Source organism: Mustela nigripes, chromosome 6 (genome assembly GCF_022355385.1).
Source record: "Mustela nigripes isolate SB6536 chromosome 6, MUSNIG.SB6536, whole genome shotgun sequence".
Taxonomy (NCBI): Eukaryota; Metazoa; Chordata; class Mammalia; order Carnivora; family Mustelidae; genus Mustela; species Mustela nigripes.
The window spans coordinates 5,615,294-5,633,224 of NC_081562.1; the positions used below are offsets into that span (position 1 = coordinate 5,615,294).

Sequence of the window (17,931 nt, forward strand, 5' to 3'; positions counted from 1 at the left end):
ACCCTCCCTTTAGGCCCGTGGGGGCCCTGCTGTCCAGCCACACGTTCCCCTCCACGGTCACCAAATCCCCCTGATGGCACTGCCTCCCCTTCCACACGCTCCCGCCCTGCCAAGGGCCTTTGGGACAATGCTTCCCACCGCTGACCCTGATATTCTTGGGGACAGACAGACAGAACCCTCCCTTCTAGAAGAGAAAACTCCACCTCTCCTCCAGTTCCTGCCAGGATTTCTGCTCCTTGCTGTGAAACTTGTAGAAGGAGCGCGTGGACTACACCTCCTCTCTCCCCTAGTCAGACTCTCACCCCACCGCCCCCCGGTCATTGCTCCCATCGAGGCTGGAGCCACGTCTTTTCCCAGCCGGCATCTCCCGCAGCCCCGCGGCCTCAGGCTCCGCTCAGCCTCACCCAGCCACCCCTTGGCTGGTAGTTCTGGGGTCCCCGGCCTGGCACGGACTCTAGAGTCTGGGTAGGAAGAGCATCCAGTGACCCCAGCCCCGCGTCTGTCCTGAACTCAGTACTACACCCTCCTGCTGGGAGATAGCCCCGGTCACATCCCACATGGCCAGAGCCCCTCATCTTGGCCACACAGTGCCCCCCAACCCAGCTCACACCAGCTCTGTCCTACCAGGGGCCCAGGGAGACCTCGGAACCCCCCAGAGTGCCCTCCCTCTGACCTCGCCTCCAGTCTGTCCGCGGCCCCGGCCAGCAGCTCTGAATGATGGCCTCTCGGCACCCCGCTGTTGCCCCCTCAGCCAGGCTACTGCTGCCCGGCCCCCCCCACCCTCACCCCCCAGCTCACTCCCAGAGCAGCAGCCTGGACCATGTGGGGGCTCTAGGTCCCCTTCTCCCTCAGAGCGAAGCCTAGCAGGACCCCGGGACCCAGGAGCTCACGGCCATGGCCTGTGACCTCCGCTCTGCCCCCCCCCCCCGCTCCCTCCCCAGATCGCCTCCCAGCTGGCTCCACACGGCTCAAGCCTCCACGCAAGGTCCCCCACCCCTTGAGCGGCACACACCCGGCCTTACAACAGCTCATGTCCTATTTCTCGTCCCAGAACACATGCCCCTCGCGGGCGGACCTCTGTCACGGAGCTCACTGCCCAGCTCCGGGCGGCCCCCAAGCTCCGCACAGCCGTGGACAGGACCGGGCGTGCGTGGTGGGCGGCCACTGGGTGGTAAAGAAAGGCTTTGAACTCGCACCAAGACAGACCTCAAGGGCAGGAAGGCGCTGGGGAGAATGTCCCCTGCCCTTTCCCACGGCACCCTCCGCCCGCCCACAGTGCACTGCTCCCCGGGCCACCACTACAACACCACCACCCACCGGTGCATCCGCTGCCCCGTGGGCACCTACCAGCCCGAGTTTGGCCAGAACCACTGCATCACCTGCCCGGGCAACACCAGCACGGACTTCGATGGCTCCACCAACGTCACACACTGCAAAAGTAGGTACAGCTCTCCGTGCGGCCGGAAGGGGGAAAGGGGCGGGACGCAGGGGGGCGGGCTGTTGGGGCCGGGGCAAGCCCTCACCCCACACAGTGCCCACAGGACCCCAGGGACCCCGCCCGGCTCCAGCACACCCGCATGTCCACTCAAGGTGACACCCCCCGCCCCAGCGCCTCTGTGCTCGGCGGGTCTGCCCAGGGCTCCGGGTCTGTGGCGGGGAAAGCCGGGCCCGTGGCGGGGGGGCTGCGGTTCAGAGGCTGAGGACCAGGGAAGTAGCTACCCCGGCAGGTCATCGGGGCATAACAGACTTGACTTTAGATATTTTTAATTCATTTTTTGGAGTCCTCTGGGACAGATTTTCTAGTGTTGTGCCCTCCCCCAATCAATTTCTAGCCAGTTACCCCTTTCCCTGTGCTGCCGGTCGTGTCTGCGACAGGCCAAAGGCCCATGACGAGGACTGAACCCTAGACGGGAAGCTGCCCCAGTTCCCCAGGGGGTCCCGCAGGCTCATGGCCTCTGGGGACAGAAGAGCAGGCACAGTGTGGGGCTCCACAGAGGCAGGGTTGAAACGTCCTCCTGAATAAAAGTAGAGAAAGCAAGTAGGGAAGCTTCTGGAAGGTGAGGTAAACATGAAAAGTTTCCCAGGAATTTTGATGTGAGGGTTTTCATAAACGAAAAGGCATGAGAAAATTGTGTATATTTAGTGTTCGGTTCAGTTCTCTTTGCAGACCTAAGGTGACTTCTTTTGTAAGGTTGAGGCTGGGAACCTTTAGCTCACAGAGATGCCGCGTTTGGCTTCTTGAGGGTTCCAAAGCTTAGCTCCAAAGGGAAGCATGTCTCTTTGTCCTGACTGTGCTGCCTGCTTGTCCCCGAGCCTTCCCTCTCAGCGGGGAGGGTGACCACCCTGGGCCCCTGGCAGGCCCTCAGGAAGCACGGAGGGCAGGGAGGGAGAGAGGAGGTGGGGGTTCGCGAGTCGGGGGGTTCACCGAGCTTTCACACCACCACCTGCAGGAGCAGGGCTGGCAGGGGAGCCGACACCGGGCGGGCCTGTCCCAGGGTGCCCCCCGGGAAGACGACCCCGTGGGATGAGTGGCCCAGGGCCAGGCTAGCTGGTGGGGAGGCCAGTGGAGGCGGCCACGGGGCTGTCGAGGGCCCGCCCTCCCCGTCCCCCGTGCAGCAGGCCTGAGCAGGCCCGTGTGGCCCCGGTGCCCACAGACCAGCACTGTGGCGGCGAGCTCGGCGACTACACAGGCTACATCGAGTCCCCCAACTACCCCGGCGACTACCCGGCCAACGCCGAGTGCGTGTGGCACATCTCGCCGCCCCCCAAGCGCAGGATCCTCATCGTGGTCCCTGAGATCTTCCTGCCTGTGGAGGATGAGTGTGGCGACGTCCTGGTCATGAGGAAGAGCGGTACGCACGGGGGAAGGGGAGCAGCGGAGGGGCCCCCCAGGGTCACCCGTTGCGGGGGTGGGGTGGTTCACAGCCACCTCTGACCCACCGTCTGCTCACAGGGCTGAGCTCTAGGAGGTCAGCTTCTCCCGCCTTCAGGACACCTCAGGAAGGCTGCCGGGGAGCAGTGAGGAGGTGGGGCACCCTTTGGCCAGGCCCACACACCCAGGGTCAGCAGGCTCACCCTTATTCATCTGCTCACAGGGAGAGGGGACGTCCCAGCTGGGACCCTCCGCCCCAGCCCTGGCTTGTGCTGGGCGTGGGCGTGAGCCCTGTTTGGGGGAGCAGCCGGCCGGAGAAAGACAGTGACAACCCGACAGAGAGGGGCAGTGACCAGGGGTTCACCAGGGCAGAGCAGGAACATGGTAGTGTGAGGATGGAGCAGTCAGGGAGGCTTCCTGGAAGAGGAGGCACAGAAACCTGCTCTGTAGGATGAGAAGGAACTGGGGTTGAGGGTGGGGACTGGCCTTTGAGGCAGAGGTAACATGGGTGGAGCCTAGAGTTGGACTGTTTGGGGGACTGGGCGTGGGAACTGGGTGGCTGGACCTGGTGGGGGAAGCACGTGGCCTGCAGAAGGAGGCCTGCAGGGTTGTGGATCAGCCAACCACTCAGGCCCCCTACTCTGTCCCCAGCATCACCTGCGTCTATCACCACCTATGAGACCTGCCAGACCTATGAGAGGCCCATCGCCTTCACCTCCCGCTCCCGGAAGCTCTGGATCCAGTTCAAATCCAATGAAGGCAACAGTGGCAAAGGATTCCAAGTGCCCTATGTCACCTACGACGGTCAGTGTGGCTGCGCTATGTGCCCGGCCCACGCTGCCTGCGGACACGGGGGCAACAGACACATACGGGGTGGGGGGTGGTGCAGGCAAAGGAGCCATGAACGGTGTCTGTGGCCTTCAGCGTGCTGTACTGCCCAAGCAGGGTTTTGAGGGTTGAATAGAAGTTTCTAGCTAGCCAAGCCTCAAGGAAAACAATTCGGGTGGAGGGTACCGAGGTTCAGAGGCAGAAGTGCCTGTGGCCAAGATCTGAGTCTGAATGTGGAGCAGGGGGAGGCGGAGGCAGAAGGTGAGGGGGAAGCAGGGGGCGTCTGGTGTCTTCACCTTCCTTTCTTCCTCGCCGGTGGGTTTCACAGAGGACTACCAGCAACTGATAGAAGATATCGTTCGCGATGGACGGCTCTACGCCTCAGAGAATCACCAAGAAATTTTAAAAGTGAGTGAGCGTCTTTATGGGAAAGGGTCGGTATGATCCCGGGATGGTGGCCTGTGATGATTCCGGGCCTCTGTCCTTGCAGACCAGGAGGCCTGACACAAGCTCCCTGGTGGTGTCCAGCCCAGGACCTTCTGACTGGCCTTTAGGCTCCTTGCCAGCTGCCAGCCTCACTTCCCTCGTCTGTGAGATGTGGTGGGAGCTTAAAATCGGTAGAATCCGCCCCCACCTTTGGGACTGCCTGTCCCCTCATCTTGCTAGTGACCTTAAGAAGCAGAGCCTCCTTGTCATCGAGGGGCTCTATGTCTGTCATACGGCAGGCTCTGGGGAGCTGACACTCCCAGCCTGGGAGCTGAGGTGGCGGGGCTGAAGCGGGGTTGGGTTCCCTGGCTGTCCCGCCCCAGCTGGGTGGCCCTGGGCAAGCCCTCTGAGAAACAGAGGCGGCTCACAGAGTGTGGGCTTCACGGTCCTGCGCGCAGTAGGCACTTTGTAAGCAGAGAGGTTCGCCCCGATGCCGCTGCCCCCAGGAGCAAAGCTGGAGCCCATCTGTGCAGGGGGAGCCGGAGGCTCGTGCTGGCCCCTCCATCGATCCATCCGGCAGGCGATGCCGGCTCTCCTCCTGGCCCCTCCCCTGCCACCCTGGCCCTCTGCCCACGGCTCCACCCCGCCACCAGGGGCATCTTTGCAGAACTGGAAGTGTTTCCGTCACTCAGGACAAAATCCTTGACCCGCGAGGCCCGGCTAGGCATGGCCCCCACCTGCCTCTGAAGCCATTCTCCGACCTCCACACTCCCTCCGCTCCCCGGCTGAGGCCTCTCGCCTCCATGAACATCCGCCTGTCCCACTCTCAGCATAGGCATCCCTCCTCTGGGCGGATTACAGGCTCTTAGAGTCCCACGTGGCTCTGGCTCTTGGCACCTGTTGGTCCTGCCGTCAGCTGTGGTCTAGGATCATTTGGGCCCCGGCCTCCCTGGAGGCAGAGGAGGCGCTGGAGCTCCTGCCTGACCTGCCATCCCCAGCATGGGCCCCCGCGCCCAACTCACGGGGCGGGGGTTGGGGGGGCTGTTTCTCAAGGGCCAGGGTGCGAGCCGGCGCGCATGCCCGTGAGAGAGCGCGAGTGTGCGCCAGGACAGAGCGCGAGTGTGCGCCAGGACAGAGCGACGCTGGGCAGCAAAGGTGCCCGAGGTCTCGCCTGACACTGGGACATGATGCAGACAGCCTCTGGCCGGTGCCCGAAGCTGCGCCCTCCCAGGACCCAGCCCTGAGCTCCGCTGCGGGCCGGGCTCCCTCCCAGCTCTCAGGACGCAGCTTGTGCTCGTCTCTACAAGGGGCCCAGCTTTCCGACCTCCATCTCTCCGCCTCGAAACCCTCTGCCCCGCTCCGTGTCCTCTGGTTTCAATGTGATGGTTTGGTTTTTTTTATTTTGCAGAACTCTTTTTAAATAAAATACTATTAGAGTAGTAACTAATAGTAACTCTTTAACCAAGAGTTAAAACCAATAAACTATTTTTTTTTCTAAATCAAAAAATGGGGCACCTGGATGACCCCGTCGGTGAAGGGTCCGACTCTTGGTTTCAGCTCAGGTCATGATCTCAGGGTCATGAGATCAAGCCACAGTGCCGCTGGGCTCTGTGCTCAGCGGGGAGTCTCTGCTCTTCCTCTCCCTCTGCCCCTCCCCCATTGTGTGGGCTGTCTGTAAAATAAATGGATCTTTTTTAAAAAATCAAAAAACAGGGGTGCCTGGGTGGCTCAGTGGGTTAAAGCCTCTGCCTTCTGCTCGGGTCATGATCCCAGGGTCCTGGGATTGAGCCCCACATCGAGCCCCGCATCGGGCTCTCTGCTCCACAGGGAGTCTGTTTCCTCCTCTCTCTCTGCCTGCCTCTCTGCCTGCTTGTGATCTCTGTCTGTCAAATAAATAAATAAATAAAATATTAAAAAAAGAAAATCGAAAAACCGTGCCTGGTGAAGAGAGTCCCGGGGTCCGAAGCCCGCCCGGCAGCGCAGCCTCCTCCTCCCTCATCCTAGCAGACACCCCCGAGGCCCCGCCAGGGCCCCAGACATCAACGAGGCCTGCACCCCGGCCCCCGATCGGCCTCACCACCCGCCTCACTGTGTCTTGCAGGACAAGAAACTCATCAAGGCCCTCTTCGATGTGTTGGCGCACCCCCAGAACTACTTCAAGTACACAGCCCAGGAGTCCAAGGAGATGTTCCCGCGGTCCTTCATCAAGCTGCTGCGCTCCAAAGTTTCCCGGTTCCTGCGGCCCTACAAATAATGCCGGCAGCTGCCCTGCTCAGGGATGGCCGGGTATTCCCATGGGGAGGGGAGCGCGCCTTCCCTCCACAGGAGAGGCTAGAAGGCGGCTCTGCGGGCCTCCACGCTGCCCTGGGAAGTCACCACAGCGTCTGCCCTTCGGAAACATGGACCAGCCTGTGGACCAGCCTGTGGGGGTGAGACCACATCCAGGCGGAGACCCTGGGCCGCTGCACTCCTCAGGTCGCCCGGCTGGGAAAACACTGCTTTTGGGGGGCGGCTCTGCTCCTTCCCTCTCTCCCTTGGCCTGTCCCGGGAGGGCACCCTCCCTGCGCTACACTAGGACCCACCTGGGCCAGGACACTGTGCCGCCGCGCAGCCAGCACGTTTGGGGGTCACATGTGGCCTTGCCTGACGCCTCAGGAGAGAGGGGGACGCGACTGCCTCTGTCTGCAGGCAGGCTCTGGGAGGCATCATCTGCGACAGGAAGCCAGGCTGTGGGAGGGCGTCTGGGGAGCGTGGATAAGCCAGTGTCTGCACCCGCCCCTGTCCTCCAGCCGTGGGTCCGGGACGCGGGCGCCACGTGGCAGAGCTCTAAGGATTCTGTGATGGGACAGAGAAGAGCTGCTAGCGGAGGAAACTGTAGATTTGTGCTTTTCCTTGATAGAGCATCTAATTAAGTACTATATAAATATAAATATAAATATAAATATAATATACTTCTATCTGTGGGTACTTTAGGAAAATCCTCTTCAGTAACTGTAAATACAAACTGCGGCCCCACACCTTCCCTCCCGAGCTGGCCCCAGCCTCCCTGAGGGATGAAGCCCCTCCAGGCGCTCACCGCCTGGTTCTGTGAGGGCGGGGGGAGTAGCACGAGCTGGTTCTGGACACGCTCTGGAACGCACATTCTTTGAGAACTGGGCCCCGATGCTTTGCTGGAGTGTTGCCCTCTGATGGAATGTTGTAGAAGGCCATTTCCCCTTGGGCCCTTTCCTATGGGTACCAAGGCCCAGCAGGAAATCTCGAAAGGGACCTGTGCTGGCCCTGAGGCCATGACCTTGGGATCTGTGCCATGGCCTCGTGCCACAGGGAAACAAGGCTGTCCCCACGTGAGCACAGGCTGTGCCAACACAAGAGACCTCAGAGGGCAGCAGCCCACCCCTTTATCTTACCAGTGAGGAGAACGTGCGACAGAGGGCAGGCAGGCAGCCAGTGTCGGAGGCCTGGCCCCCGGAGCGCTGTCTACTTTCTGCTGTGCCACGCTGGGGTTCCTCTGAGAGTCTGTCTTTAAAGAAGAGAAGGCCAGAGGCTGACCCCATCGCATGGTGTCCCCCTCGGTCAGGAATCCAGCACCGGGACACAGCCAGAAACGTCCCTGACACTCTGAGTCCTCGCCTGCTGACCGACTGCTGGCTGCCGCCTATGAGCCTTGCGTGGGAAGCAGTCTGTATCTTTAGGGTAACAAATGATCACAGTTGCAAAACACATGGGACAATCTTAAAATGAACCCCAGTCATCTGTCCCAGGTGCCTCTAGGCTGTCTCCTCCTCCTGCCCCCACACCCGCGCTGAGCAATGGGCTCGGTCTGAGACCCATCCATGGCACGACGCCGATGGTGAAGCCTGAGGCCAGGTGACCAGGGTCTGGGGGTTGATGACAAGACAGGCCGCGGCGATGTCACAATACAAAACAGGGCTGGGGGCTCAGATCGTTCCTTGCTGCCACCCACGTCAGCAACAGCGAGTCCCCAGTTTAATGAACACGGCCACCAGCGCTTTCTCTGCCAAAATCCAACTCAGGTCTGGAAGGGTCCTGGTGGGCAGGTCAGTGTGAGCCCTGAGCTCTGTCCCGGCCCACACCACCCTCCCCTGGTCACAGGCCTTGAAGGCCAGCCTCGGTCTCCAGAAAGACCCCTGTCTTCCCTCCGAGTCCTTGCCTATCCCCAGGAATTACATGAGTGTCCTCCAGAACAGGCTTCCAATACCAACCACCCAGGAGAGGGGTTTTTTATAGTGTTCTCAAGACATAGAGGACCAGAAGAGCTCTAACCTTTCTTGAACACTTCGTGCCACCCCTCTGGGTGGTTTCGGACAGTCGCTACCCACTAAACCCACCGGCCCTTCCAGTGGGAGCCTCGCCATGTTGCATGGCTCTCCCCGCCACTGTGGTCAGACCTGCCCGATGTTCCCCCAGCAGAGCAGAACAGATGTGGGACCCTTTGCCCTCGCAAGTACCAGGGAGCCAGCAACCCCAGCTTGCCAGCTGCCAGCACATTCCCATCAGGGGCACTCAAAGGCCAGGGGTCTGTCCTTAATCTTGATGTCAGACCTCAGCCCCACCCTGGGGAACCTGAGGGTCACACCTGTTAAACAAGATCTGTCCCCGGTCATCGGAGCCTGGTGGCTCGGGGGGAGAGCTCCCTGGGCAACAAAGCACGTTTGTCCATGTTCCCGTGTTGCAGAAGCTGGTGACAGGCTGGCGTCGGTGGAGCAGGTGGAGGTAGAATGGACGGGCCCCAGAGAGGATAGGTCCCGGCAGTGAGTCCCAGGGAAGAACAGCACAGGACAAGGGTGCGGAAGGCCCGTGCTGCCCGAGGGAGGGGCTGACCAGAAGGAGCACGGCCTACTCCTGGATGGGACGTTGACCTCAAGCAGCCGCAGGCCCAGCCCCGCCGCCACCACCCCTTGAGTGGCACCGACCCTCCTTAGCGGGCCAGTCGATCACTCCAAGGCAAAGAGCCAAGGATCAAGCTTCTGGAAGCAAAATCTTGCCCAGCTGGCCAGGACGGAAAGCTGCCAAGCCTGGAAGTCCTGAGGAGCTTGGCTCTGCGCCTCATGGGGCAGCCTGGGAGGCTCTCCAAGGGTGGCAGTGGAAGACCGAGCTGCCCCTGCACCGTGTGCCGCGTGGCAGCGGGACCCAGGAGTGGTGGACCCAGAAGAAGCCCTTCAGCCCCGCACCCCTGGCATCTCCTGGCTCTCTGCTTCCATGGACACGTGCCGAAGAAAAGAAGAGAACCGGCCTTAAGGTCCAGTGGCCAGCTGGGTCCTCAGCAAGGGAACATTGGGGTCGCCTCATCTGCCTCTCCGAATGAGCCTGCTTTCCCCCAGCTCTGCTCTTGTCTGAGCCAGGGCCTTGCCGCTGCGGCGGCATGCTGGCCTCTCTCCCACCCCGGGCTCTCCACTCAGTCTCGGACTCTGTGCTCCTCGCCCCGACAGGAGGCCTTGGCCAGTGGTGGCGACCTTGCCCTGCCCAGCTCTGGCTCCCCAGGGGCAGTCCTTGCCAGCGCGTCCTGGCAGGCAGAATGGTGACAGACTCAAGGAGGCCATGGGGCCCAAGGTGGCAGCCTCAGACAGCTTTCCCTCCTGCCATCCGTTGGTTTGGGACACGCAGATAAAAGAGAACTGTAACCCGGGCCAAAAAGTCACCAGAGAGCAGTGGCCCCAAGAAGCCGCTTCTGAGAGCCCAAAGACAGATCTTCTTTCCTTCAATCTCTTAAAACCCGTGTTTCCTACCTGAACCCCCGTTCCCCTGGGGACACGGCCAAGATCAACCATTTTCCACGACAGGAGGCCCCCGCCTGCTGGACCTAAAGTGGGCACCTAAGTGACATTTGGGGGATGGGGTAATTAGTTGAACACCTCCATCCGCCACACTCAGGAGGAAAATAAAATACTGAGCTAAGTTAGGTCACTAAGTGCTTACCGTGTGCCAGGCCACAGCCATGGGGCAGGCAGAATCCTCTGGAAAGTTCCTCTTGGTCCCCGAGATAAAGATGATGGAGGCTGGCCCCGGACAGAGCCCAGGGCTCCGGTCCCAGTACCCTGGGTCGGGACGGCGAGCGCAGACGGAGGGCAGACGGAGCAGGGCTCACCAAAGGAGTCCCGAGGTCCATCTCCCAAGGGAGGAGCTGCCGCCTGCCCAGCCTCAGGATGTGGCCGCCGTCCTCCACCAGCAGAGACAGAGGCGGAGAAGAGCTCAGCCTGCTTGCCCAGGACAGCGGCCTCCACCCCGCAACATACACACACAACAGGCCCCTCTCTTCCCCACGGATCCGCATGGGGGCCGCTCAGCCCTTCTGACCCGGGTGACAGCACCAAGCCCACTTCGTTCTGGCCAAAGGCAGAAGGACCGACGTTTGAGAGACATTCCCAGTCCACACGTCCGAGCAGAGAGCTCGTATTCTCCCCGATGGCTGCCCCTGGAGGCGCGGTTCTGAGCACCTGCTGTAAGCCGGACGCAGGTGCGGCAAGGAGCAGCTGCAGTGCGCAGCGTCCAGGCTGCCTGGCGGCTTGACGAGGGCGGTGGGAGGGGGAAGGCCAGCCCCAGGCCCAGAGGCCGCAGGCATGGCCGCGCCTTCCCTCCCAGCACCCTGCACAGGCGGCCCCCAAAAGCAGGACCCTCTGTTTCTCTGAGGCCCCCCAGCCCCCGGATGGACCCTCTGAAACTGGGCCCCTCGAGTCTCAGCAGGAAGCAGTGAAAGCCTGAGTCCCCCAGTCGCCAGGCTGCGGGGGGCCATCCTCAGGGCTCTGCGGGGTGCGTGGGGCCGGACACTCCTCGGATGTGGACGGGGAGACTCTAGGAGGCCCAGTGACATGCCTCAGGCGAGGAAGAGCTAGTAGTTGGCGGAACTGAGACTCAAACCCAAGCCCATCGAAACCCAAGGTAGGAGATGTCTGTCTGTCTGTCTGTGAGATACCGACGACTGAATTGTATGGATTAGGAAACGCGCTGGGGAGTTCCGGGGCAGGGATGTGGCAGGTAGAGAGGAGGGAGGCAGAGGAGGTGTGGACATCGTGACCTCCCCTCCCTGTGGGACAAGCACTAGAAACCCAGAGGAAGCCTGGCTTCTGCCTTCTCTGCTGCGTGGACAGGGTGGACGTGTCCTTGGAGACTCTGGCCCACAGAGCAAGGTAAGCCGCAGCCCGGCACTACCCCCCTGCGCACCCCCGGACAGATACTGGCTGCCCGCCGTCGGCCCCTCTTCCCAACTCGAGCACACAAATGTGCGACAATGTGGGTGTCCCTCAGCAGACCATGGACTGAAAAGTAGGGGCAAAAAGAAAACTCGCTGATGCCCAGGACTTTGTTTCCCTGTTCAGAGGCCACGGAGATCCCCAGGAAAGGTCTAGCCCGCTGAGATTAGAACCTTGAACAGCCTGGGCAGACCCAGCCCATACCGCTCTTGAAATGGGGTATCTGAACACCACTGGGGGGCTTGGGGGAGGGGCAGGGGGCCAGGGAGGGGGAAGAGGAGCAGAGAGCTGGGCCCTCGTCCCCCAGCCCCCATCGGGATCCGCGCAGGTGCCGTACTGTCCAGGCGCTTTGGCAGCCCCTCTGTCTACAAGAGTGACCTATACCGGCACAATCATGTTTTTCTTTTAGTTGCCTTGAATATTCAAGGTTTTGTCTTCTCCATCGTGTTCATACATATGCATGTAATTAAACATTTGTGGAAATCACTTTAATAATAAACAGGAAACGAACCTAAATGTTGCTCCTTTCTCTCATTCATCAGAGGTCATGATCCGGGACAGAAAGTCAACTAGAATCAAAAAAAAAAAAAAAACTTTTCAGACATTCCTGGGCTATCATTAAGGGCTGCAAATAAAGGAGCTTCCGGAAGCTTCTGGAAGGCAAAGCAGTAGGTTTGAGATCCGCACGTGAAGGGCACCCGAAGTTCGGGGACAGAGTTGTTCCTAGATGAGCCGCAGGGAGGTGGACCGCCAGAGCTCCAGGTCCACTGTTTCTCATGCCTGACGGCGTGAGTGAGAGCTGCTCCTCTCCGCCGTGGCTTTGATCTCGGAGTCACGGTCACCTTGAGCCTCGGGAGATCTAGGACCCCTCGAAGCTGGATGCACAGTCAGTGCCGTGTATGCTCGCACACGCGAAGGTGTTTATCTGGGAACACGACCCCTGGCTTTCATCAGATTCTCAAAGAAACCTAGACCATCACCAAAAAGGCTGGTAATCATTCCTCTCCTCAGAAATGTGGAGAAGCCTCTAGCATCAGGCCCTCGACAGGAGAAAAAAGCAATTTCATAAGTGATACTAATATTCCAGATAAGTGACAGGAAACGGCAAAGGTTACTCTGGCTCATTTTGTTTGGTTTTTGGTTTAACGCAATGATTTAAAAGTCTAAGGACATTTCTAGAATATACACAGCTAGGTCTCGAAAATATATTTGTACACCTGTGTTCATAGCAGCGTGACTTGCAATAGTCAACAGTTGGAAGCAACCCAAGCGTCCGTCAGCGGATGAGCCAATAATCGCACCGTCCCTCCACGGCACAAACCAGGCTCGACCACCAGCTACAAGCAGGATAAGTCTGGAGGACCTGGTGCTGAGCACGAGAAGCCAGTCGCAAGCAGCAGATTCCACTTCCCGTGGGAAATACTGTGTGATTCTACTTACCCGAGGTCCCTAGGGTGTCGTTTTCGCACGTAGGTGAGGTTCTGTGGGGTCTGGTGGCAAGAGCCAAGAATATTTTTTAGTCTTTTTATTTTATTTTATTTATTTGACAGAGACACAGCGAGAGAGGGAGCCCAGCAGGGGGAATGAGAGAGGGAGAAGCAGGCTTCCCATGGAGCAGGCAGCCCAATGCAGGGCTCAGTCCCAGGACCGGGATCATGACCTGAGCCCGAGGCAGATGCTTAACGACTGAGCCACCCAGACATCCTAAAATTTTTTTTTTTTTAAGTTTCTATTTATTTGAGAAGAAGAGAGAGAGAAAAAGAGTGTAGAAGGAGCAGGTGGAGGGTCAGAGGGAGAAGCCGACTCCCTGCTGACAAGAAGCCCAATTTAGGGCTCGAGTCCAGGATCATGACCTGAACCGAAAGGCAGACACTTAGCCGACTGAGCCACCCATGCATCCAAAGAATTAATTTTTTTTTAAGATTTTATTTATTTATTTGACATGGAGAGAGAGATCACAAATAAGCAGAGAGGAAAGCAGAAGCAGGCTCCTCGCTGAGCAGAGAGCCCGATGGGGACGGTGGGGGGGCTCGGTCCCAGGACCCGGAGATCATGACCCAAGCCGAAGGCAGAAGGCAGAGGCTTAACCCACTGAGCCACCCAGGCGCCCCAAGGAAAGAATTCTTGAGAGGCCCTTGGTGCAAAGTAGTGGTTTGGTTTGGTTTGGTTTGGTTTTTATTTAAACTTGATTTTATTTTTTCAGTGTTCCGAGATTCATTTTTTGTGCACCATGTGGTCGTGCCCTCCTTAATACCCACCACCAGGCTCACCCAAACCCCCACCCCCACCCCTCCAAACCCCTCAGCTTGTTTCTCAGAGTCCGCAGTCTCTCACGGTTCCCCTCCCCTCCGATTTCCCCCACTCCCTTCTCCTCTCCATCTCCCAACGTCCTCCGTGTTATTCCTTGTGCTCCGCGAGTAAGTGAAACCGTATGATAATGGACTCTCTCTGCTTGACTTATTTCACTCAGCATCATCTCCTCCCGTCCCGTCCATGTTGATACAAGATACAGATGTAACAAAAAAAAGGGCCATCTGTACCCCAATGTTCATAGCAGCAATGACCACAGTCCCCAAACTGTGGAAAGAGCCAAGACGCCCTTCAACAGACGAATGGATGAAGAAGATGTGGTCGTATGTACAATGGAGTGTGATGCCTCCATCAGACTAGTGGTCTTATTAAAGCCTCGGGATTCAGCAGGAAGAGCTGCTGACCCCCAGCACAGCAGGGATTAGAGAGGAGCAACAGATGAGACACTTCAGGGTTGGGGGAACTAAGGAGAAATTTCAGAAGGATTTTCATATGCTAAAGAAGACACAAGAGGGGGCACCGGGTCGCTCTCTAGTTAACATCTGCCTTCCACTCAGGTCAGGATCCCGGGGTCCTGGGATTGGCTCCCTGCTCAGTGGGAGGCCTGCTTCTCCCTTTCTAACCCCCCCTGCTTGGGTTCCCTTTCTCTCTCTCTCTCGCGTCTCTGCCCTCTCGTGATCTCTGTCTGTCAAACAAATAAATAAAATCTTTAAAAAAAATTTTTTTTTTAATAAAAAAGAAGACACAAGATACCAGAGCCTTGCTCATTGTCAAACCACGTTTGTTTTTCCCTCTAGCAAGGCATTAGCATTAAGACAGCAGGGAGTTTCCTGGAGGAAGGTTATAATCTGTCTCCTGAAGTATTTGTCAGCGAGCTACAGATTATAAAGACATTTAACTTTATCTCCATTTCCTTCTGCCTCTGTTTCCCACGTCTCCTAGAGGAGACAGAAGGCAGAGTGGTGGGCGTCAGAGGCTGGGGAGGAGGCAAAAGGGGAAGTTCAGTGGGGACAGTTCCAGTCTAGGAAACATGGAGAAGTTCTGGAGGTGGACAGAGGGTGGTGATGGTTGTAAACAACATGAATGCATTTGATGCCATCAGAATGCATGGTTTTTTAACGATTAAAATAATAAATGTTGTCTTCTGTGTATTTTGCCACAATGTTTAAAAAGTCTAAGAAGCAAATAATAACATCTGCTTAACATACAACACAGCAGACAATTCAACTATATCCCCCCGCCCCGCCGCAAAGCTCCCAGGAGCACAGGCTCAGCGGCTCCCGGGAGGCTCAGGCGGCGAAGCGTCTGCCTTCGGCTCAGGTCATGATCTTAAGTTTCCGGGATCGGGTCCCACATCAGGCTCCTTGCACAGCGGGGAGCCTGCTTCTCCCTCTGCCTGCTGATCCCCCTGCTTCTCGAGCTCTCTCTGACAAATAAATTAAATCTTTAAAAAAAAAAAAAAAAAAAAAAACTAGGCTTCTTTCAGGCTGGAAGATGAGCCGGAGGACGCGCAGCCCCGCTCACGCAGAGGAGAGGACGTGGGGTGAGTGGACTTACTCCCCAGCCCGCCAAGCCCAAGAGGGATTGCAGGTTCCTCAGAGAGCGGAAGGCCCCCTGTTCCCGCTCCTTCTGGCCTGCTCCGTGGGCTGTGGCGGCCCCGGAGCGGGACGGCCGATTCACATTAGAAAAGATGTGCAGCCCCGTTAATGGAAACAGAAATACGAAGGAAGCCAACATACGGACCCCACTGTGGCGCTAGGCTGGCAAAAATAAAGCCTGACTCAGAGTCGGAGGGGGTGCGGGTGAATTCTGCGAGGGAAACGGAGAGGCTCTTACCCCCCAGCCTTGCATTTACAGAAGTGAAACGTCTGTCCGTGGGCAATGGCAGCAGGGACACGCGATTGTCCGACGGCCGTGAGCGCCACCCAGCCAGCGCTCGGGCAGCGGGTCCCAGTGAGCGGCCGGCGCTGTGGGGAGGCGTGGCATCACCACGTCCTACACCTGAAACTCTTGTAACTGCTAGCTTAGTTCCACTGGGATTCACATTAAATTAATTTTTTTTTAATGTGATATACAAAAACAAGACCAGGGTGTCCGTTCAGTCACAGTAGGAGAGGCTCTCACCAGGATGATGAGACAAGGAAGGAAGCAAGCTGTCTCCGTTCACAGACAGCCTGCCCTGTGCACAGAAAACCCTAAGGAATCCACAGAAAGGCCACTGGAGCTAATAAATGAGGTCAGCAAGCTTACCGGGGATAAGATCAACCTGCAAAAATCATTTTGGATTTTGGAGCTCCTGGTTGGCTCAGCGGGTTAAGCCTCCGCCTTCAGTTCAGGTCATGATCTCAGGGTCCTGGGATCGAGCCCCACTTCGGGCTCCCTGCTCAGTGGGACGTCGGCCTCTGCCCCTCCCCTGCTTGTGAACGTGTTCTCTCTCTCTCTCTCTCTCTCAAATAAATAGAATCTTTAAAAAACAATTACATTTTCCTATGATGTGGGAAACCGAGGTAGAAGGAAGGTAGAGAAAATTGTTCTTATTAACCTGCGGCCACTGACAAGTGCTTGCGGAGACAGAGCAACCGACCTTCCTCCCAGAAACTCCCTACTGCCTTGATGCTCAGCACCTTGCTAGAGCGAAAAGCAACCTTGGTTTGACAATAAGCGAGGCCTCTGGTCCCCCTTGTGTCTTCTACAGCGTATGAAAATCCTTTTGAAAGTTCCCTTCTCTTTACTTCCCCCAACCCCAAAGTCTATCATCAGTTGCTTCTCACTAATGGGGGGGGGGGGGTTGGGGCATTGGGGGGCAGCAGCTCTTTCTGCCCATGGATCCTGTTCCCATGCTTTAATAAAAACCCCCATTTGCACCAAAGATATTGCAAGAATTCTTTCTTGACCATTGGTTACCAACACACCAAGATTCAAAAAACTACAGCATATCTATCAACAACGAATAATCTGAAAATGAAATTAAGAAAAAAATCCATTCAGGGGTGCCTGGGAGGTTCAGTCAGTTAAGTGTCCGACTCTCCATCTCAGCTCAGATCTTGATCTCAGGGTTGGGAGTTCAAGCCCCACCCTGGGCTCCACCGGGCATGGCACCTAGTTTGTTTTATGGGTTTTTTTTTTTTTAAAGATTTTATTTATGTATTTGACAGAGGTCACAAGTAGGCAGAGAGGCAGGCAGAGAGAGAGGAGGAAGCAGGCTCCCCACTGAGCAGGGAGCCCGACGCGGGCCTCGATCCCAGGACCCTGAGATCATGACCTGAGCCGAAGGCAGAGGCTTTAACCCACTGAGCCACCCAGGTGCCCATGGCACCTAGTTTTAAAAGAAATCCATTTACAATAGCATCAAAAAGGATAAAATATTTAGGAATAGATTTCACAACGATGTGCAAAAACAGTTTGGCAGGTCCTCAGTTAGTAAACTCGGTCTGTGACCCAGCAATTCCACGCCTGGTTGTGTACATCCAAGAAAACTGAAATGTTGGCACGAAAATGTGTACGTGAATGTTCACCACAGAGTGACTCATTAACACCCCAAAAGTAAAACAAACAAATAAATAAATAAATTGAATTAAATTCAAAAAAAGGAAAACAGCCAAGGAGTAGAAACAGCCCAAATGCCCATGACCTTCCCTACAGACAAACACAATGTGGGAGACCCACACAGCGAGATGGGAGTACTCAGCCGTGTAAGGAAATGACACACCCATCCGTGCTAAGTTATGAATGAATGAACTTTGCAAATCCAATCCTCCGTGAAGGAAGCCCAGTCATAAAAGCCAGATTCTGTGTGGTTCTATTTCATGAGCGTCCAGAACGGGCAAATCCCTGGAGACAGAAAGTGGGTACGTGGCTGCCAAGAGTGGAGAGTTTTCATGGGATGGACGTCTTCTGGAGCTAGATCCTGGCGATGTTTGCACACGACCCCACCTCCCAAAATGAACACACTCAAACTCGCAGCATTGTACACCTTAAAGGGGCGAACGTCATGGGGTGTGAATTTGTTCTCTGATACAATAAGCAACAGTTACTTGGTCTTTATTCCAGCTCATGGCATACAGCTCCTAAAACCCATGGAAGTCTCCAGAAGGATGTCTTTTGGGTACTAATGAAGGACGGGGCGCTGGGCCCCAGAGAGCTCCCGGGTGGGGCTGGTCACCAGAGGATCGGAGCTTCCCATTCCACCTGCGACCTATGGCCAATGATTTAATCAAAACTCGTTACATAATGGAATTGCTATAAAACTCCCAAATAACAATGTTCAGGGAGCTTCTAGGTTGGTGA

The 17,931-nt window shown here is 57.0% G+C and overlaps 1 protein-coding gene across 2 annotated transcripts in view; it reads left to right on the forward strand.

Moving 5' to 3' along the window:
* The window catches only part of SCUBE1 (signal peptide, CUB domain and EGF like domain containing 1), a 132,804-nt gene extending 125,771 nt beyond the window's left edge, over window positions 1-7,033 (forward strand). For both annotated transcript variants that reach the window (XM_059404574.1, XM_059404575.1), the window contains 5 exons: window positions 1,277-1,438; window positions 2,655-2,852; window positions 3,524-3,676; window positions 4,029-4,108; window positions 6,228-7,033. In XM_059404574.1, the coding sequence (XP_059260557.1) occupies window positions 1,277-1,438; window positions 2,655-2,852; window positions 3,524-3,676; window positions 4,029-4,108; window positions 6,228-6,380 (746 nt within the window). In that variant the 3' untranslated portion in view covers window positions 6,381-7,033. The remainder of the gene's footprint in view (window positions 1-1,276; window positions 1,439-2,654; window positions 2,853-3,523; window positions 3,677-4,028; window positions 4,109-6,227) is intronic.
* Window positions 7,034-17,931: the final 10,898 nt, after the last annotated feature.